General features: G+C 33.7%; 1 protein-coding gene across 4 annotated transcripts in view; it reads right to left on the bottom strand.

Moving 5' to 3' along the window:
• Positions 1-20,704, bottom strand: part of ICA1L (islet cell autoantigen 1 like) — a 63,146-nt gene extending 42,442 nt beyond the window's left edge. The window contains exons 1-5 of one of the 4 annotated variants that reach the window (XM_036236221.1): positions 18,197-18,433; positions 9,050-9,200; positions 7,997-8,171; positions 4,968-5,136; positions 2,534-2,606 (exon numbers count right to left, since the gene is read on the bottom strand). In XM_036236221.1, the coding sequence (XP_036092114.1) occupies positions 2,534-2,606; positions 4,968-5,129 (235 nt within the window). In that variant the 5' untranslated portion in view covers positions 5,130-5,136; positions 7,997-8,171; positions 9,050-9,200; positions 18,197-18,433. Of the gene's footprint in view, positions 1-2,533; positions 2,607-4,967; positions 5,137-7,996; positions 8,172-9,049; positions 9,201-18,196; positions 18,434-18,579; positions 18,679-19,090 lie in introns of those variants that run through there. The other 3 variants (XM_016161918.2, XM_036236220.1, XM_016161917.2) reach the window with 3 other exon arrangements.
• Positions 20,705-23,407: the final 2,703 nt, after the last annotated feature.

The raw sequence follows: 23,407 nt of genomic DNA, 5'->3' as shown, positions 1-23,407 counted from the left end.
AAAGAAACTGAAGTTAAAAACTGAAAGGGAAGTCCCTCCGTACCTCTGAGGCAGCAATAGAACTCAGGCCTTCTCATCTGCTGGCTCCCCATTCCCTCCCTGTTGGGCCTACAAGGGTGACCCTAGGAGAGCATGATGGTGTTATGGGAGAGAGTGTCTACACATTCTGTAGTATCATCTTTAATAAAACCATAAGCTGTTTTGTAAACATTTAACCTGCTCCAGAGTGGATTAGATTTGGGGAGTCTTGTTAATTTCACACTCTCTTTCCTGTGATTAAGTATATACCTCAATGAACACTACTAGAAAAATATCAATTTGTACATGATGATTTAGAAAGCTCTCTGAACTTGGATTATTTTATTATCAAGTATCAACTGAACATGAATTATCACTGAACCTTATCCTTATCAGTACAGAGAGGGTAAGAGATGGAACTGGATCTGTGATTTCTGTGTTAGAACCAGCTGCCAAAAACTGCAGAGACCCTACTCCTACATGTTCTTCCCAGTCAAGTGATTCCCATAAAGATTAACAGTGCTGGACTAATCAACTTTAATTGTCTGATGTTAGTCTCAACAGAAGATGTATTAATGGTCTTCAAAAAATCACATAATTGTACACAATCTTGAAGAGAAAGTATACAATGATATATATCCTCATCCTGAAATACTCCACAGGTGTGCTAAAGATCTTATGATTTCAAGATGAAATGCAGGACACATAAACTTGTTTATGTTTCTTAACATTTCCATTTCTATCACAGAACTCCCTTGGTCCAATGATCGTGATGACTTTTACTGCTTAGTAAAATATTTAAGGTTCTTAGCAATCCGACCCATCTTCCTTTGCTCTTTTATCCCAATTATAAACTCTTCAGCCCATGCAGGCTGTTCTTACTCTAAGCTTATTCACCTGACTCCAAATCTCATGTTTTATCCACATATTCAACTTCTATAAACCCTTTAAGATTTACCTTAATTCCCATCAATGGAGTTGCTTTGATTAATTACTCTAATCCACAGTTATTTCTCTCTCTGAGAGAATTCAGAATTATGCCTGTATCACTATTCAGTATGCAATTACATACTATTTGGTATTTCTTTTGTTATAAAAAGTTGTTTCTCCAACTATTTCCTTGGGAAAAGCACATAGTCTTACATATGGCAGGCCCTCAAAAATTATCATGCTATACTGGATTTCTTGCTTTAATGGCACAATATGTGAGCTTTGATTATAACATTTTGATATTAATTTATATAGCTACACAAGAAAATCATTCATTAAGTAAAAATCATTTGAGTACAAACTACATGCTAGACATTGTTTCTAGGTTTTAAGGACATAGAAATAAATAAGAGACAAATTTCTGTCATTAAGTATTCTAGTGGGGTAAAAAAAAACATAGATAAATATATATAATGTTGAATATTGTTAAGTAGACAGAGAGTTATGAGAAAGAGGGGTATTTCATTTTAGATACGGGGTCGGGGAAAGCCTCACTGAAAAGATGACATTTGACCAAATACCTAAAGGAAGTTAGGGAGCCTACTATGCAGACAGGCCTACTGTGAAGGAGATCAGTATAGCTGAAGGGAGAGAGCTTTAGGAAATGAGGTAAGAGAAGTTGCCAGGATCAGAGAGGTGGCCACGTCCAGTAGGCCACTGTAATTAAAAAGAAGAGATCTAAAGATTTAGTTCCAATCTGAAGAGGTCAAGGAGAAAGAAGAATCCAACAAAGGAAGGATACTGAGAAAAAATGAGCATTAGGAGAAAAGCCAGGGAAGTGTAGAGCCTGGAAGCCAAGTGAAAAGAGTATATCAAGAACGAGGGACTAATCAACTGTGTTAAATAATGGGATAAGTAAAATAAGAAAAGGACTAAGATTTGGTTATTGAGTTTAGCTCTTTGTGATTATGAAAACAGCAATTTGGTGGAATGGTGGAAATGAAAAATTGACTGGAGTGAGTATAAGAGAAAGTGGTAGGAAAGAAATGGAGACTGAACATGCGGAAAGAAATGGAGACTGAACACGCAGACAATTATGTCAAAATTTTCTGTGAAAAGAACAGAGAAATGGGATGGTAACTGTAAGGGCAAGTACGGGTCAAGAGAGAGTTGTCTCTGCCCCCACCCCCCGCCCGCCCCCCACCCACAGCACCCGGTTTTCCTAGGTGGTCTCCCATCCAAGTACTAACCAGGCCCAACCCTGCTTAGCTTCCGAGATCAGATGAGACTGGATGTGTTCGGGATGTCCACAGACTGGAGGAGAGAGTTTTAAGTGATTGCAAATCCACTTAAAATGCTGGGCAGGAAAACTGAACCCAACAAAATGAATCTGTCAGAGGAATGGATGAACTGAGGATACTGGGATTTGATGAACAGGTCACTGTAAATATTCATATTTTGTCATAAGAAATTATTCACAAAATAGTTCAATAAACTATTTTTACATTAACGATTTCATTTAAAAAATACAAATGAATATTTACATTAAATAGGAATTAAGGGGTATATATCTATGATTTCATACCATTGAGTCTTAGCTGATATTTCTCAACTATCTTCAGGAGTTCTGAGCATGTCTCTTGAATGGAGTGAAAAACCTTTGAAATATAAATTTTATTAGGACAATTTATAGAACCATAAACAGATAAAATATAAAGTATAAAATATCTGTTATAAGCACTTCAAAAGCAGAACATTTTCTTGTAAGTATTATATCTATTTTCCTGTACTGTGATGACTTCAGTTTTGGCTTTACTTCTGATCTAGAAAGCAAATTTAGATTACCCCCATGAGCTGGAAAAAACAGTGATAAATACATGGGAGTTAATAAAAATTAATACTGTCGAGTCTGTCCTTTCCTCAGCTCCAAACAATCTAAATAGCAAAAATGTAAATCCAACACAAACTGCATCAAACATTGCCAACTGCAAATGAAAAGAGTATAGATAACCTTAGAAAATGTTAACTCTGAGTGCAGCTTTTCTCCAATATTGGTCTAAGCAAAATGGGTTAATAAATTTACCATAAAAATTAAACAATGTATTACAACATCAAAAATAAATTACTTGTGGATTATTTGTTTAGGATTTTCTATGAATATTAATCCCTTTATTACTACTATTGCTAATAGGTAACAGAAAAATAAAATATTCACTAGATTCCTATTTCAAAGTAAACACATAAAAATTTGAGATTAGGACATAATATACACATGAGGTAACTCTTCACACGTCTATAAATTTAGGTGTTCCCAGAGAAAAGAGCTGGCACAGGTTTTAAGGTTGCAACCTTTTAAGGTTGCAGAGTCCTATGCTAAAGAAGTGTTATGAGACTAGTTCAAAGAGATCTTGACATTGTGATATATTAGGACCTAACTCTTTGATTATCAAACGAATTTCCAATATCACCATTAAGCCTGATTATTCTATCTCTGAAGCAGGTTTGCTATTATATTTTTTGATATTTGATCAGACCTAAGGAAGATTTGATAATAGACACTACAATCTAAATGGAGAAGAAATCATCAATTTTCTATGTAAATTTAGGTATGTTTGAATTGAATTTGGTATGTTTGAATTGGATTTGACAATTTAAAAAGCTGTTTTAAATCAATATGGAAAAAGACCAGAAAAGAATAAGAAAACAACAGTTGTATTATGATGAAGTGATTATGGTTGATTTTTCCCCCCATGGGTCCTTGAAAGATTTATATACTATAGCTTTGTATTTTTAAAATGAAATTATTTTTTGTTTTAACGAGATATAATTTGACAAATAAAATTTTAATACATTTAAAATGTACAACATCATGATTTGATATATGTACATATAGTGAAAATGTTTCTAATTCTTAAAAAAATGTAGTACAAATATGGGAGAAAGTTCTTTGTTGATTCCAAGTATTTGTCTAACAGACAAGAATAACACTGAATATAAAATATGTCACCCACAGATCATCTAAAGATGTAAAACAATACAAAATAATATACTTCTGTGGGAATACATGTGGAAAGAGTGAAGAGTTTCCCTAGTATTAAAACACATATTACTAAAGTCTATTTTTTACACATGTCATTGAATTCTAAGAGGATTACTTTTCAACATAAATAGTAAATGCTTGTTAATTTGTTATTTATTTCCATAATTGTTATGGCAATAACGTAAGCTTATTTATTAGGAATGAAAATACTTAGTAGATTAAGACCTATTTAATTAGACCTTCATTTTTAAGAAACCCAGCAGAAGCACAGCAGAACCCCTACTTGGAAATATTTGTAAAAGTTGTCTTGAATTAGAATATGTACACGGAATTAGTAAATCTGCATTTAAAAACCCAGACTTTTCATTAATATACATAGGAACTTTCCTCTAATTAGCTTAATTACTTAAAAGTATGAAAATACTTATAGGTTTAAAGTTGTTTCATGGTAATCATCCTTTCATTTTAAACGAAAAACAGAGCCAAAATATGTATTATAAAATACTTCAGTAACTCTATCCCTTAATAATTAAAACAAAAACTCTAACTAACTAAATCCTCACTATTTGATTTCAACTAATTTATTTCAGTGAGGTATAAGACTTCACATAAAAGTAGTAAAAATACTACTAATACTAGTAGTAAAAATACTAAAAATACTATGACATGATATATCATCAGTTTATAGTCCTAATTAAAAATATAATTAATGATTAACATGTAGTTTAAAAACCACAATACTTGTGCCGCAGAAACTACTTAATTCATGATTTATTTATCAACACCAGTTCTGTCGATTCTCAATTTGTGAGAATTGTGACCTCCTGTACAGAAGATCTAACAGATGGATAAATTAAACATTCTATTATGAAATCTGCATTTACTCCAATAAGTTCTTCAGTGTGAAGCTTGTCGCAGTCCCAGCTGTAGTCCTGAATAATAACCCGTTATATGCAATACATAGAATCCTAAAATTTACCTCAAGTTTAGCATCCAGTTCAGCATCAGATGCCACCACATGCTCATCCTCCTTTTTTCCTGTTGCTTTGATAAAGACCTGTCTAGTTTTCCAGTATTTCTTTTGCATTCTGCTGACTACTGACTGGTTATCTTCTGGTTTGGGTTGCCCAAAGGGATCCATGGAATGACTACAAGAAACAGATAAAAATTAAAGTTATTAAAAAATATATTTTCAATAATATGTATTTAGCCAATATCTAATCTAATTTAAAAACTAAAAAGATGCTAATATTAATGTTAACAGCTAAACATGCTGTTTGCTTTCATGATCTAAATTTATAATTATAACTTCACAAGTACAGGCAAAAAGATTAATGATATTTAATTTCAGTTAGGTGACAAAGGGGATAAAGCTACTATGATTTTGCAATAATGGCTGGAAATCTATTTTATCTGACCAATTTCTATTTTATAGACGTTTATAAGTTTCTAATATTTGCTTTTGTAATAATACTATAAAATGAACCTGTAAACGCATCTTGGCATACTACTATCATTTCCTTAGAAAAACTTCCTATAGTTATAACTTGTGTCAGAATACACATTTAATAAATATCCTCAGATATACAAAGATTCAGATACATACTCTTTAAAAATCACTTGAAAAAATACTTTAGTATCCAATATAAACAAGCAAAAATAAAGATCTTAGGTATAGGAAAGATCTGTTATGAGAGATGGAAATTGTAACCCATACGCTTAAAAATTAATGTCAAAGTCATTGTTCTTAACATGGTTAACATGGCTGTATAAGGACATGCATGTGAACAGTGTTCCTTAATGACAGTAAAAAGAGAAATAATAATAGTGTTAAAAGCTCAAATTATTCCGGTAAATGGTGGGAGGTAGGAACAAAGGGAGGTACAAAGAATGTGACTCATTCCTCGTTTCCAGTGGCATCAACAGAGTCTAACATATTCTTAATGTTAGTAAAAGAAACAGAGGTTCACTTTATTTTAAAGTAATTACTAATTAAGTAAAAACAGGATGTCTAATTTATAAATCATTAGGGGCAAAATAAGAGAGCAAGAAAAACTAGCAAAAGCAAAAAAGCAGGGTGGGAAAAACAGGAGTAAGGCAACATAACAAACTGTATAAATTAAGATAACAGAATAAAAACAATTATACTATTTAGTATGATAAATGCAAAATTCCTCCCAAACACAAAGAACTTCAAATCATAAAAACAAGAAACTATATCCAGCTACATATTTGGTATCCACCTAAAACAGTATTATACTCTTATAATGCGTTATACAGCATTATACAAAACACACAGTGTTCTGCAGTTTTTAAGTTAGAGGTATTGCATATCTTTTGTTTTATTCCTAAATATGATGTTTATTGATGCCATTATAAATAGCCTATCTCCTAATCTTACCAAAAGTCTTTCCATCTGCATATTTTACTATACCAAATTCCATACTTTTTATTTCTCAGTGTTCTCACCATTATGTGAAATGTTGGGGTCTTTGAGGAGACCCAATAAATGGCATTCCTGTTCCCTGCATTAGTCTCAACAAGTTAAGAAACAAATAATATAAGGTGTGGTAGCTGGAGGCCAAAATACCATTTTCATTATGATGGTGGCAAAGCTTGTGGATATAGCTTATTGAGAGCTAAACAGTTCCTCCTAAGAGAGCATCAAGGCTACACAAATTCACCAACCCTTCAAAGGTAGGTGGATCATGGTAGGCTTCCCCATACGTGAAGAGGAAGAAGGATGGCTCACCATTATCTTTTATCCTATACTTTCTTTCTTTCCGTTCTTTAATAGTTCTAGTGAATCCTGTGGGTAGAAAATTCTCTTAGTCTTGCTATCTATGAAACTCTATTTTGCCTTCATTCATAAATGATAGTTGAATTGTACATAAAAATCTAAATCGACAATTTTTCTTAATTTTTCTTTTTTAAGATATCATTATTGGTCCATGTGAGACTTATTTTCTTATGTTTGTTCATTTACTTGTACATTCATTTTTAACCCCTTCTTCAATTCCAGCACCTCATAATCATTCTGTGTTTAATGTGTGCCTTTTTATTTGAATGTGTTCCTGTAAAATGTGTTATATACATATTCTAATCTAGAATATGTCTGTTTGTCGTGTTTGTTGCTTTTAGTTTTATATCCCATATGTGTGTGAAATCATATGGTTCTCAATTTTTTTTGTCTTATTTTGCTTAGCATGATTATCTCAAGATTCATTCATGTTGTTACAAATGGCAGTATTTCATCTTTTCTTATGGTGAATAATAGTCCATTGTCTATATATAACACAGCTTCTTTAACCAATCATCTATCGAAGGACATTTCAGTTGTTTCCATGTCTTGACCACTGTGAATAATACTGCTATGAAGATCAGGGTTCTATATCTTTGCAAATAAATATTTTAACGTTTTCTGGGTAAATACTCAAAAGAGGGATTGCTGGGTCATATGGTAATTCTAGTCTTAATTTTTTGAGGAACTTTCCGTAGTGGCTGTACCAATTTACATCCCTATTAGTAGTGTATGAGGGTTCTTTTTCCCCTGCATCTTCTCCAACACTTGTTATGACTTGTCCTATTGATGATGGCCATTCTAACAGGTGTAAGGTTATATCTCACTGTGGTTTTGATTTGCATTTCCCTAATAGCTAGTGAAGTTGAGCATCTTTTCATATGTCTGTTCACCATTTGTATACCTTCGTGGGAAAAGTGTCTGTTCAGGTCCTCTGCCCATTTTTTAATTGAGCTATTTTTTTTATTATCGAGTTGTATGAGTTCTTTGTATATTTTGGATATTAGGCCCTTATTGGAGGCATCGTTTGCAACTATCTTCTCCCATTTGGATGGCTCCCTCTTTGTTTTGTTGATGGTTTCTTCTGCGTTGCAGAAGCTTTTTTAGTTTGATATAGTCCCATTCATTTATTTTTACTTTTACTTCCCTTGACTTTGAGGTCAAATTCATAAAATCCTTTCTAAATCCAACATCCACGAGTTTAGTACCTATATTTTCTTCAATGTAATTTATTGTTTCAGGTCTTAAATTCAAGTCTTTGGTCCATTTTGAGCTAATTTTGGTGCATGGTGACAGAGCACTCTAATTCCATTTTTTGCATGTAGCTTTCCAAGAAATGGCATATTTCATTATTCCAGTTTTATAGAGGAGATTGCTGAGGCTCTGTAAAATTAAGGGAAATTTCTCATGGATACAAATACATTATGAACATTCTGATACTTATCACACATCCAGGTCTTTTGACTCCAAAAGTAGCGTTCTTTTCCATTTTGAAGGTTGGAAAAGTATGTTTCAAATCGTCTCCTATCTTACAGTGAGTTAAATTAAACATACAGTATTAATTTCCTAATTTGAACCTATAGGTTTCCAAGGATTAGGTAAATAAAAAAAAAGTGTCGCTTATACGAATGAAAAAGAGAGAGACAGGTCATTAACAAAATCGACAAGTCTATATTGCAAACTACATTTGAATTTCTGTTACTGTAAGATTTATTTTATATAAATATTCTATAATTTTAGTATTCAGTATAATTTTAGTCTATAAAGTGGAGGATACATGAAAAAAGAAAAATTAAATTTTATTTTTCTCCAAAAAATTATATGGTTCAGGATTATTATCTATTTTTCAGAATTTCTGACATACTTAAGAGTTTACTATAGGCATATAATTTGCTTATACCACTTCGGTCATATCATTTAATAAAGAACATATGGGTCACATTTAAAATAGATTATTATAAAAATAAGATTTGAAAAATGTTGATGAAATAGATAAGACCATTCAAAATATAAATACATTAGGGAAGAGGAAGTAAACTAGAGAAGAGAATATTTTCTCTTTTTGAAAGAATGGCTGAAAAATATATTTCAAATGTTTTCGAGTTTAAAGTGTCAAACACTAAATTCTTATGTTAAAACGTTATTAAAGCTAATACCCTATGAAAATTTAGAATTATATTTCCAACTTTATCGCAAATTTCAGGCGAGAAATGCTAATGAGAAACGCTTCTATTACCACTCAGAATATCGGAAAGACTCACCATCTGGAAGTGGAAGGAAGATTCATTGAAGTCTGTATACAACTGGCTGGACCCTGAGGTCCCTCCTAATCTGTGAAACACAGTGGAAGTTGAAGAAACCAAACCAGGAAAGCTCTGGACTTGGGCACACCAACACAGTAGAGGGCTCGACCTGAAAACGAAAAGATTAAGTAAAAGTTAATACACACTGAATCACTGAATACCCGCTCTTTTCTTCTTCCTTGTTCACGAGTAGCAAAATTCACAAAACATATACATACCTCTCCATTCCTCAGAAAAGACTAGAAAAATTTTTTTAATTTATTTTCTCCGGAAAAAGTAAAAGCTCCAGAGAAAAGGAGTACATCATTTGAGTACTCTAAAACGATGTCTTTGCCTAGTCACATGAGAGCAAAACTCACCAGCTAACAACCTTACTCATATATACAAAATTTTCAATTAGCTTTGTTATAATATTATTCTTCAATACAAATGGAGACTCAAAGATCTCCAGATAATCTGAGGAAAGTCTCCATCAAAAAAGTCCTCTGACCTAAAACAACAAATAAGAAAAAAAAATGGTAAAAGGAAACAAGGACAATATAGGGAGCAAAACAAAACAAAGCAAAACCTTGTAACTAATATTCTCAGAAAGAGAAGATACTGATTCTATAGCGGGGGCTGGGGGGTACAGATTACCACTAAGAAAGGAATAGTAGAATAAAAAAGACCTTTGGGCTAAAAAATAGGATAGCTGAAGTTTTAAAAAATTTAATAAAAGGGTTAAAAAATAAAAAAAAATCTAAGAGAGTAGAACCTTAAATAAGGTAAGAAAATATAAGACAGTTCCAGGAATTCTAATAGTTGACCAAGGAGTATTCTAAAAATTGTGCAAGGGAGGTAATAATTGAAGAAATTTTTCTTAACTAACGGACACAAATCTCCATACAAAAAGAGATTTACTCCAAAATTGTGAACTTTCAGAAAACTGGGGATAAAAAGATCCTGAAAGTTTTAAGAGAGAAAAAAGGTCACATACAAAGCATTGGGAGTCAGACTAACAGCAGATTTCTCAAGAGTAGCAATGCAAAATAGAAGACCAAAGTCCAACCCAGAAGAGCAAGGAAGGGCAGGCAGACCCAAGATGAAAGCCGTGCAGAACATGGAGCCCATGTTTTAGCAGAAGGTGAAGAACTCTGGAAAGAAAATCTCTAGGAAACATAACCGATATGTTTGAGAAATCAGAAAAAAAATCAATGCTATTCAGAAAATTAGGTAATAAACAACAAAGCCATTATTATGTCCAATAAAAATGAAGAGAAAGGATATTCCAAAAAAGAAGAATGGTTATTGGGCACTATTGACAAAGTTCTTTCAATAAATAATAGTTCACAGTACCATAAACACTTACTTGATTTAATAAAAATTGTATTATACCTATATTGGGGGAGGACAAATAGAGATAGTAGTGGTGACGGAAAGCTAAATCCTCATCTACCACATGGAAAGAAAATAAGACCTTAAATTAATAAATCAAAACACAGCATATAAACATGAGTTAGAAGTATGGCAGAAAATACCAGAGGAAGAGAAGGCTTGAAGGGAGGTGCCACTGTAGACTGGAATTGGGCAGAAATGGGAAGACTGCTTTTATACACTATAATCCTTCAATGTCGGACTTTTAAGTCATGTATAACCAATAACAATTATTTCGAGAAATAAATCTGAATATAAACCTTACTAATTAAAACAGAACAAGACTGACACCAAAAGAGAGCAGTGAAACAGAAAAAAAAATCCATAGAGACACCAAAAAGTGTAAAAGAATATAGTATATAAGCAATGTATTAATTTCCTATGGCTGCTGTAACAAATTACCACAAACTTGGTGGTTTAAAACAAGAGAAGTCTATGGCCATTATACCCTGAACAAGCCCAATCCTGTCTGATCTTGGAAGCTAAGCAGGGTCATAATATAACAAAATGGCCCATAAGCAACTTCAAAAAGAAATAACTGGGTAAGGTAAAAAGAATTTAATTTTTTAAAATGAGAGAACCTGTAACTGAATAGTGAAAATACAAAGTCACCAACTGAAAAGGACAAAATAAGAATAGGCAATTTACAAAAGAACTTCAAAAGTCTAATGAATACACAAAAACATTATTTCATCTATTTTGTAACTAAAAATACATAAATTAAAGAAAAATATGTTCATCTGTCAGTTGGGCAATGATAAAAAATGTTAACAGCTTCTGGGAAAGATGAAATGAGTGCATGTTTGCATAATTCCCCTCAATGACTAAAATATGGCCAAAACTAGAGAAGGAAACTCCTATGCAAGATGGCCACACCTCTTAGCATAGATGCCAGTGAATAAATGTCAGATACAATGAAATTTGCATCATATTTAAAGAGGCTTTCCAAATCTGACATGCATTTCCTCTAATATCCAATAGATCTGGTTTTATCAAATTAAGTGGGTCCTGAAGAAGAATTCTAATAATCAATCACTAACTTGAAAACATGAGTCCTTAAAGGCATAGACACCAGATTTACAGAAGAGGCATATAGCACTCCACTTGGTGCCTATCTCCCTATCACAGGCTAGTAAAGAAAACTACTGAAGAAAGGATCATGATGATACATACCCTCCAACAGCTCTGTCAATAAAAAGGCTGATATTCTATCTCCATCTGCCTAGATTCTCTGACTACAACTTAATTAGTTCTGATCTCAGCAGAAGACGAAAAGGGTGAGAGGTATTATGTATTGGGCTCCCTAAAACCTACAGAGGCTAGAACATTTTTTATTTTTCCTGCTGAGAGACAAGACATGGCTGTAGAGAAACAGAAACAGCAAGCTGGTAGTCGATTCTGCACAGCAGAATAAAGTAGACTAATACGAGATATATCAGAATTGACCTGCCTCTGAAATACGAGATATATCAGAATTGACCTGCCAATGATTAATAATACATGCTGTGGGAAACTGCTTAGAGACAACATATGAAAACTGAGTTATCAAGGAGCCAATAAAGAGAGATCCCATTAATGCGTCTAGTCTCCTAAAGCAGTTATTCCAATGGAAGGGGGTTGTGAAGACTCAACTATCTCATTCTTGAGCAAAGAGGAAGCCAGAATAGATCCACCCCTTTCAACAATAAATAACATACAGAATAAATAACATGAAAAAGTAGCACTCTGAGAAAATAAGGAGGAACATAATATGAGAAAGAAAATATATATACATTGGAATACTTTATAAAATAGAATTTTAAAGAAAAACTACTCTGTATGCAGATAAATAAAACGAAACTCCATAAAACAGATTTTTCAAAAAGAGCTGAAGGAAACAAAAGATAAAGCAAAAAAATTCCACAGAACTTGAAACCACATTAGAAACACTCCTAGTAGGACAGATACTTCAGAAAACCAAATTAATAACATGGATGATAAGCCTGGGAAATCATTCAGAATGAAAATTACAAGATAAAGGTGGCTAGATTTGAATAAAGTGATTAGACAGAACAAAGATGATAGATTTGGAAGACTAACAATTGTGATCTAACATAAGGAATATTCTTGACCAGAAAGAGACAGACATATAAAACAGCCCAAATATTCAAAAACATGAAGGGCTCATCATGTTCCGAAATAAGAGAATAATTAAAACTAAGATACATTATGGAATGCCGCTGAATTTTAAGGATAAATAAAAAATGCCATTAACAACTAGACAGAAGAAACAGGACCACCTAACAAGTTAAATAGTGTATCCTGGGCTCAAACATCTCCTCAGCAACATTAAATAATGGATAAAAGAAAGTACTTTACAGTGCTTAGGGAAAAAGAATATTACATGGAATTTTCTACTTAGCTGGAATATAACTTAATGGATATATAACATTCCATTGTATGGATCTACTATAGTTTAACTGGTGTATTATTTATGGATATTTAAATTGTTTCCAGAATTTTCTTATTTAAAATAAATAAAATAACATAATATATATGCACATATACCTATAAGATAAATTCCTAGAAGGAGAATGGCTGAATCAAAAGATATAGGCATTTTAAATTTTTTTCATTTGCTAGGTTGTCCTGCACAGGGATCTGACCAATCAATATTCATTCACAGTATTGTAAGGAAGTGCTAGTTCACCACAATTCACCAACACACTGTTATTAAATTTTCTGATCTTTTTCAACCTTATAGATAAAAATTATTTTTTGGTAAAGTAATAATTTGCAATAATTATTTTATCAATTTCATTAATTGAAGACACCATCATTTGAAAGTTGCATAATTATTTTATGTACCTCTGTATGAGAAAAAGAGCTACAAAATCAACTATGTTTTTAAATCATAAAATTGTCAGATATTTAAAAAGTTCAGATTTCAGAAATGATTTCAGAGATGTGAAAATACAAATAGGTGCTTCTTAGGACCAATGAAATATGGTATTCGAGTAAGGAATGGTGCCCAGAAAGACTTTTTTCAAATAGGCAATAATCAGGAACACAGCACCCACAAACTCATATAAAACAAATAAAACAAAACAACAAAAAAATTATTTGAAGCCACAATCCATACAACTAAAATATATTTAAAAATCAAGAATTTATAAAATGAAGAAATGGTGAAAAGGGTTAGCAATGAGATTTGACCAGTTAAATCTAAATGTGTTTATAACAAAGCAGAAATTATAACTGTTAATAGGTACATAATGTAAAAATAAGAACAATTTGATGAAAATAATTTTTTATCTTTTTAAAAATTTATTTATTTATTTAATTGAAGAAATGATTTAACTTTTTTGATAAAAATTTAGGACGAACCATTAAAATGTTAGCAAGAAATGTATGATAAATTCTTCATCTTTCATGCTTAAAAGATATTTAATAAATTTAACATCCATTCATGTTTTAAAAGTCTTTCAATAAAACATAAATGTATGTCTTCTATCTTAATGGGGTGCATACACTTCCACACACTCTTACATGCAAATGCCACCAAAATGCTTATGGTAAAATACCAAAAATATTCCCATTAAAGCAAGAAACGATACCGAGGAAGCCACCATTATTCTATTAAGCATTGTTCTAGATTAGCTCAATGATACAGTAGGACTTAAAAAGGAAATGAAGGATTAAAATCAACATTTAGGAGGCTAAATTATCATTTTACACATAATGTCATAGTATACCTGAAACACTTAAAACAATTCACTGAGAAATTATTAGAAGCAAAAAGATGTTTTAAGAAGGTAGCTAGTTATAAAATTAATATACAAAAGTGGGCAGTTTTCCTATTAATTTCTGAAATATAGTTAGAAAATAAAATGCAAGGAAAAAATTCAGCCCAATTACAATTACTAGAAATAAATTCAATACCAAATAACTTATACAAAGAAAACTAAAACACTACTAAAATAAAAACTCCAAGAAGTCATTTCTCTAAATTAATCTATGCATTCGATGTAATCTAAATCATTACCAAGAGGTGGTTTGCAATTATTTTTAAAAACACAAAATAAGTTAAAAATTCATTGGGAAAACAAATATAAGTATAACCAAAAAAAATTTGGAAAATAAGAGTAATAGATTTTAAAGCAATATTAATTAAATCAGTATTACACTGGGCTTCGATTTCCACTTCAGAAAGTTGTAAAAGAACATCACTCCCATCCTAACAATGAAAATAAACTAGATAATCTGCAAAATTATGTGTTTTCTTAAAGCCCATCAGAGAGCTGAGGATGCAAAAAAAATTAATGAACTAAAATCCAGAAAGTAGCCCTTTGCTCTCATCTTTGGCAGAAAACAGGAAGAGGAGAAAGCTGCTCAACAAAATAATGGAGGGCAGAAAACAAGAAAACTACATTGTTAAGTGCTGGAAAAAAAAAGTTGGTCAAGAACTCAATACCCAATAGAAATATCCTTCAAAACTGAAAGCAAAATAAAATTTCTAGCAGATAAAAGTTGAAGGAATTTATACCAAGCAGATCTGCACTAGAAAAAATTCTACACATTTTTTAAGGTGAAGGGAAATGTTAACAGATACTCAGTTCTACAAGAAATGAGAGAAATCAAAAAGAGTAAATATGTTGATGAATACAAAGAAAAAATTTTAATGTACACATACACATGCATCTTTAAATTTCACTAAAAGATTGATTTTTTAAATTAAAAGTAATAAAAATCTAAGCCATATGTAGGAGTAAAGTATAACAGCATAAAAGGTGAGAAAGTAATTGGAAGCATAAATTGTAATATTCTTACATTGCTGATGAAGAACTAGAATATACTTGAAAATAGACTGTGACAAATTCAAGATGTATATTGTACTCTCTAGCATAACCAATAAAAAAATAACACAAAGAGGCAAAACTAAAAAGAGAGAATAGAATGTTTTTTTAAAAAACGATTCACCTAAAAGAAGGCAGGAAAGAAGACCAAAGAGTAAGTGTAAAGAAAAAGAACACCAAAGAGGACCAAAGAGTAAATTGAAAAATAAAAAAAGGAACATGAATATACTTAATCCGAACACAGAAAAAAATTACAAAAATATAAATGGATTAGATAACACTATTAAAAAGCAGATTTTATGACTGGATAAACAAGTACAAACCAACTGTATGTGGTTTATAAGAAACACACTTAAAAATAAATACATAGATGAGTTAAAAGTAAACAGCTATACAAGGCAAACATTAAGCTTATATTAATGTAAGAAAAAAACAGAATTCCAGGTAAAAAGGGTTTTCAGAGTTAGGATGCTATTTCATAATATAAAGGGGTCAATTTACAAGAAAGAGATAGCAATCTTAACCGTGTATGTGACAAAGCTACCAAATACAAGAAAAAAGTGAACAGAATGAAAGGGAGAAATAGATAAATCTACAATCATAATTAGAGACTTAACACTCTCCCCGAAATGACAAAACCAGGAGACATAAAAATGTGAAGATATAAAAGGTTTGAGCAACACTCTGAATCAAGTTGACCTAATTGACATTTATAGACCATTCCACTCACCATTGGCCAAAAACCCATTTTTTCCCCCCAAGAGTAATGGGAACACTCATCTAGATCATAAGCTAGACAGAAAAAAAGACTCACTAAATTTAAAATTACTGAAATAACATGAAGTATGTTCTTTGACCACATCACTAATTTAGAAATAATAATGCTCTATCTAAAAAATTTGTAAATATTTGGAAATAAAATAACACATCGAAATAAATAATGCAATAAATCAGAGAAATTTTTAAATACTTTCACTAAATAATAATGAAAACACCCAAATTTACGGGATGCAGCTAAAGCATGCTTAGAGGGAAACTTATAGCTTTAAGTGCATTAATGAAAGAAAAAAAGTATAAAATTATTTATGCGTCAACCTTAAGAAGTTAGAAAAAGAAGAGCAAATTAGACCCAAAGTAGAAGAAATGAAAAAAGATAGGCATAGGAGTCAAATAGAAAACAAGGCAATAAGAGAAAAAATCAACAAAGTCAGTTAGAGAAAAGCAATAAAGTTAAAAGTTGGTTCATTTGAAAAAACTACTACAATGATAAGCTTCCAGCAAGTCAGATGAAGAAAAAAAGAAAGAAAAATATGAATGAGCAGTATTAGGTGAGCAGGAAGAGAATCGGTATAGAAGAAAAAGAACTTTAGCTTTATTGGAAATGTTTTATTTCTTTAGTTAAAAATCTTTAAAGAAATGATACAATGTTGCCTATTGGTGGTAGTTTAGTCTTGTTTTTATATATTTTTTTTATCTAAAACTAAATCAACATTAAAAGAAATTTAAAAAATATAAAGTGTTATTGGCAAATAAGTCAACGATGGCAAAATTCTACTGCTACTACTAACAATAATGACGAGTTACATGAAAGTGACTTTTAATGGTGGATACTGCATTTAAGAAGTTTGAAAAGTCTGACTTCAGGAAAAAAAACCTTAATGGATGAATGAAAAACAGATAAAATGAAAAAAGGAACAAGGATTTAAATAACAAAAACCAGTTCCCATGAGAAAATCTTTCCAGTTAAACATATTTAAGTCTTTTGCTCACCCCATCTGTTGCTGTTAAAGAATAAAATTTTAAAGAAGGCACAGTGAGTACTGAAAATAGTAAACTATAAAAATAAAGATATATGAATGTATCACACAATGAAATCATAAAACTAATAACAATGTGGCTTCCTAGTTTTTCCACCGCGCTCATGTTTGCAGTTTTTGCACTCTGGACCGGCTGATCTCTCAGAGAGGCCATCTAAATCTAAAATTACAATGATTTTTCTGGCAATTATAATAACTGGTAATTAGATCAATGTCTTGCACGTAACTGTTTCGATGGCTACACGTACAATCATTTTGCGCTATTAAATAAATACAGAAATTTCAAAGAATACTGGGTATGTTAGGTACAGACAATAAATATAAAACGATTAAAAATTTTTGTCGTATAAAAATATATACATACCATTAGATGTTTATTTGGCCAATGAATGTATAATTAACTCCTACTAAAGGAAGAGGCACCTGTAGCTACTCCATAAATATTGAAGTGAAGATGATTAGAGTAGTATCACCTTACAGTACGTTGTCTGACTCAGAACCAAATAAAATACATAGAGAAAACTCACAACAAGGGATAAACGTTATCTTCCCAATAAGTTATTTCACAACGACCCAGTTTATAGCTTTTATGCTCTGTGCATCAAGTTCATCAACTACATGAAAAATAATCCCACACCCTCTAATGGCAAACCCACAGCATCGCTGGTTGGTTGCCGGGATGGATTTTTTATCCATTCTCCATCTTTCTCAGAGCATCAGGTATCTGACCAATGACATCATTTGGGCATCTGACCAGATGATCCGTGTTTCCACCAGCCGGATCCGTGAGTGGGGCTGGGTTGAAGGCCTCAGGCCCCAGGATTTGTGCGCAGAACTCGTCGGTAGCTCCTGCATCCCGCAGTTTTTAAACCGCACATTTACTTATGTTTTGTTTTTACCCATTACTTGCCAATCTGTTTCTGAAGAAGACATTCCCATGACAAAATAATGACATAAAAATAAGCGCAACATAAAAAAGGACGTCAGCAGGAAAGCACCTAAAAGCAGTGAGCATTAGCCTCTAATAGAAGGGTCTCCACCTTTGAGAGAAATCTCCCCACGCAGCCTCGGGCCGCTGCGTACGTTCGCCGCCGGGGCGAGCGTGGGTGGAAGCTCCTCTTGCCGAGAGGACGCAGCCACGCCAGCACCCACGCCTTCCCGGTTCTGCCTGGGCAGCTCCGCCGAGGTCCTCCTCCGGGAGGGAGGCCGCAAGGACCCGGGTCCGGGAGGGAACCGCGGAGGCCGGCGAGGCCCCGAGAGCCCGCGTGCGTGCGTGCCGGGCGGGCGCCTCCCGCCGTGACGCCACCTCAGGGCGTCGCCATGGAAACCAAGGGTTTGGCCGCTGGGCCGGGCTCGACCCGGAGGGCGCGGGCCGGGCCGCCGCCCGGGAGCGAGGGGGTCAGGGGAGGCCGCAGCCGCTCACCGCGACGCCGGAGCCGCGACGCGCCGGTCCCCCGTCGTCTCCGGTCGCGCACGGCGCCCGTTCCCGCCGCCGCCGCCGCCCGCGAGCCCCGCGACGCCGCCGGGCCGCTCCCGCAGCCCCGGCCCCTCTGCACCCGTGCCTCGAGGGGGGTCGGGCTCCGGCTGCGGGAGGCGGGAGATTTAAAACCCGGCGGCCTGGCGCGCGCGACGCCGCGCTGCCCTCCGCGCCTCGGCCGGGGCGCCGGGTTCACGCCCCTCCTGCCCAACCCGACCGGGCCCCCGCTCTCGGTCCGTTCTCTACGGAACACGGAGCCGCTCTGCTCGTCCTTTCCCTGCGTCCTCGTTACTTAACAAAGCCAAATGACAAAACACCAAACCGGTCGGAACATCAGTACATGGAAGTGAGTGTAAGACCTCTGAAGAATGGTTAAGTGGAAGGAATTCTCGGCTTCCTTTACTAAGCCTTTCGCTCAAGTGCCCCGCCCCCCACCTCCTTGGAGCCCCCACTGCACCTGCTGGGTCGTCTGGTGCCACCCCTGTGAGGCTATAAGCTTCTGAGCTGTGTGGTCTTTCCAGGGTCCTCAGGAGCTTCTCAATACCAGTACAAGCACGCGGGAAATGTTCACGTGCTATATTTAACTTTCTTTAAAGGCTGAAAGAGGATTAGGTTTTAACAACTTAATAATGACTTCGAATGCACATAATTGGCCATAAATGAGTCAAGAGCAAAAGGTAAAATTTGAGCCTAAAAACCTAAGAAAAAAAATTGGATATAAGGCAAAAGAAAAACTTACTGGTGGAAAATAAATTAGAAGTGCTTCCTTTTTAAACTGACTCAAAAAATATCAAGTTTCCTAAAACTTTACTAAATATTAATTATAACTGTGACGTATAGGCTAGCAAGGAAAAAAGCCTAGTGAAGTGATAAAGCTCTGTAAAATCATGAAAGACATAAAGATGAGCTGATATTCCAGAATATTGTTAAAAGTACTTACCTTCAAAACCTGGGAAAAAGGCAGTTTATAATAGGAAAACGGGTAGGCTATACTACAGAATTAATTCGAACCGAAAATACTCTGATGTCTTTAGACCTGGAATTCTTACCCTGAGAATGATGGGATTTCAAGGAACAAATGAATATCTGAAGCAATATGCAAAATTTTAATTTTTGTTTGTTTTTTAAAGAATCCATAGCTTTCCTCAGATTCTCAAATTCAGATCCTTAAATGGGTAGAAATCACCATTTGGCAAATATGATTGTTGTACTTTCTCAGGTCTTTCCTGACTCAGTCATGGTAAATTTGGTGCCCTTCCTTAAGGGCATGCCTCTACTTTTACTTAACAGCTATCCTGTGTTGTAATTATTTACCTGTGTTCTCATCAGAGGCTGAGCTCCTCCAAAATAAAAACCTTATGCATTTCTGTAGCCTTACCTCTTCGCACAGTGCCTAATACATATTATATTCTGCATGTTTAATCAGTAAACGAACAGAAACAAAGATAGCTAATTGACAACTGAAGGATACAGTATAAAATATCTCAAAAGAACACCTTTTTCCCAAAAGAATAAATGGTAATCAAAATGACTTTCAAAGTGTTACTGCACTATAGCACCATATCTTGGGATATTTTAGAAAATGCTTTTTCCAACAGGATGAAGTGTAACTCGAGTATATTAAACAACTAGCTTCTTCGGTTCAATCTGAAGTGGACAAAGTTCCCTCAAGGAACACCAGGAAGTCAGAGTAGTGACTCTGGGCCAGGTCTGTTGGTTTTTTTCACTTAATTGGGAAAATTACCAAAAGATTCACAATGTCTCCAAGCCACCATAAAATGTAGTTATACATAATTCCTTTTTTTCCACAGGTCACTAAGAAAAGTATGCAAGTAGGGGTACAGTATAGGAATGATTTCAGCAAACGAGGTAGAGCTGACATACCTCCAGGGCAGAAATCAAGTCTTACTTATGGTATTCAGTAAATGTTAGTGGAATAAAGTAATTATTTTCTATTAGCTGTTGGATAGATAAGGACAAATTTAAATGGTTTGTACTAGTTCTTTAACAAATGAGGCAGCTGCAATAGTTAAAATTTAGTGTTTCATAAAAAAACCTGTTTTATAAAACAAAAGGATTTAACACCATTAAAATACTTTTATATGGATTTCATTTAGAAGTACAAAAATTTATAAAACATTTAATTTTCTAACAACATATTAATACATTTATCCTAGTATAAACAGTGTTTTCCTTCATTGTAGCCTTCTACAAGCTAACTAGAAAAGACTTAAATGGCTTGGAATGTGGGGTTCCACAAATCTGGGATCCCAACCTAAAGTCCTAATGTCTTTGGAGAGCAATGATCTTTTTTTATTTTTTGCACTAAGTAAACTTCTGCATAATCTCCCCAATAAAACCTCAATTGATAGTAGAAAGCATATTAAGAATTCTACCCTTTTGCACCATTTTACTCTTATTAAGGATTAGGAATCTACTGAACGTGATGTCATGGAAATAGTTCCATTTCTTCAAGGTGTTCCACTTTCTTTGTAATCTGATCTTATCAAGGAAGTCAGAAGAATCAGGTCAGTGGCAGTGAAGTTACATATGGAGAGCTATCTTCTTAGGTGCCCACACCAGTAGTTACTTATATATGGCATGCTAAACATGTTCTCTCTCCCATACTGCAGTTTTGTTTTTCAAGTAAGACTAGAATAAGAGACAGTATTATTAAAGCGATTTTTTAAAAATGTGAAATGTTACAGACATATAAACAAAGTATTTCCACCCTAAATAACCATTGAATTTAATTTGGTATTACTAAGTACCAGACATGTTCTTTATACTTTTACTAAGTATACATAAAATTGTCTGACATGTTTCTAATCTTTATATCAGATCGTACCCAACAAGATCATTTCTCTGGAGCCTTTATTCTTCAGAGGCATGTCTCCCATGTCTGCCACTAATTGGCTGTATACCTTCACACTAGGTATTTAACCTGTCTGGGTTGTGGTTTCCTTTAATAACATGAATAAGATAATTCAAATGATATGAATAAGAGGATAATGTCTAAAGCTCCTTTTTGCTCATATACAATTCCTATATGAAAATACAGAAATGGATGAAGACATTTTCATATCTATTCTTAACATTTATTACATTTATAAAAATAGTTGCTCTTTTGCATGACTTAAGAATTAGCAAAATATATACATATTAGTTAAGAGCTTGAGCTCTAGATTCAGATAAATCCAAATTCTAATCCAGATAGTGTTTACTGGTTGCATGAAATCTGGTCAAATAACTTGAACTCTATAACATATATATTCCTTTTTTGACATACAGATCATTTAGTACCTTCGCCAGAGGATTGTTATGGTGAGATAGTTATTTTTGTCATTTTTATAGACACTGCCAGAAAATAACTTCATCAAACCTTCAAATCAGTAACTAATAAAAGAATGTAGATAGCCAATCTAAATTCTATTAAACAAATGAACCAAAAAATCCTTTCTACTAAGTTAAAGATATATTGGGTTTATATAACAACATAATAATTAACATTGTTAATGCTTGATAACTGTTAAGTCTATGATAGTCAAAAAATGTCAGCATATAAAGTGACTAAAAGTTCCAGCTATTTTTATACCTGGCAGTTTCTGATTAGCAAAGTTTGAACATCATTTGCCTAATGAAACCTGATTCCAATTAGTGGCTTCTTAAATTGAATATTTCTTGCATACACATAGTCCTAAAATTTCCTATCTTCCCTTTAAGAACAGGGGCTATGGTAGTATATATCAAAGGTTAATATTTTTTTTTACATAAGCAGCTGACTTTTCAAAACCGGACATCAAAAGAATTTTTGTGCACAGATATCAAGGTTACCTGATAGTCCCAGATTTCACTTATTTTGTTTTGCAGTGTTATTTGATCAATTATGTATATTTTACATCAATTTAAACTATCATTTGTTCTTTCTCCCTGATGCTAAGCATTCCAATATGTTATTATGTATTGTTGACAATAGTTCCAAAATGGTCATTCTAAATTCAGGATATAACAAAACAAATACTGGTCATCTACTCATAGAAATGCTATTAAAATATCTTTCTACATTCTACATAGAATAAAAATCTTAAGTGTCTACACTAACAATCTCTAGGTAATCATTTTGTTTCCAATATAAAGATCATGTTTTAGATAAGGTCTGAAAGGCAGCTCTGTTTAAAAAAGAATCCAAACCTCTTAGTGTGTGAAGAAATATTGCTTCACACTTCCACAGTATTTATGAGCTATCATTTCCGATGGTTCTGTGCTACTCCCTTTGCCAGAAATAACTTGCATCTCCATCTTCTCAACCAATTATCTGTCCAAACCTGGCTCAAATGTCACTTTTCTATGCCTTTCTTGACAGCTAACTTGCTTCCCACCAAAACTAATTGCTTCCCTATTGCTCTACCTTATTTACATCCTTCTCTGAACTAATTGTTAAACGAGCATATCTTATGTGAGAGTGTGATCTTTTAAAGGTAGTGTCCATGTCTTATACATTTTCCCCCTTTCCTCCACCCCAGCAAAGACCCTGGTAGATGGTAGTTCAGCCTTTTTCTTTGAACTTTTTCAGCAATTAGGCATAGTTTAAAATTAGGTTTATTGTTAAACAGTAAGAAAAAGAATTTCTTTCAACTTTGGTGAGGTGACAGCAAGTATTAACTTGTTTATGGACTAAATTAGTATGGCAAGATAGCATAAATAACTCTGTACTGGCTAGCAGGTCCTTAACACACTGCACTGTTCAGTTCCTAACTTTTCCTAGTCCTCAGAG

The sequence above is a fragment of the Rousettus aegyptiacus genome, unplaced genomic scaffold (genome assembly GCF_014176215.1).
Source record: "Rousettus aegyptiacus isolate mRouAeg1 unplaced genomic scaffold, mRouAeg1.p scaffold_m13_p_2, whole genome shotgun sequence".
Taxonomy (NCBI): Eukaryota; Metazoa; Chordata; class Mammalia; order Chiroptera; family Pteropodidae; genus Rousettus; species Rousettus aegyptiacus.
This window is presented reverse-complemented; position numbering and strand designations above follow the sequence as displayed.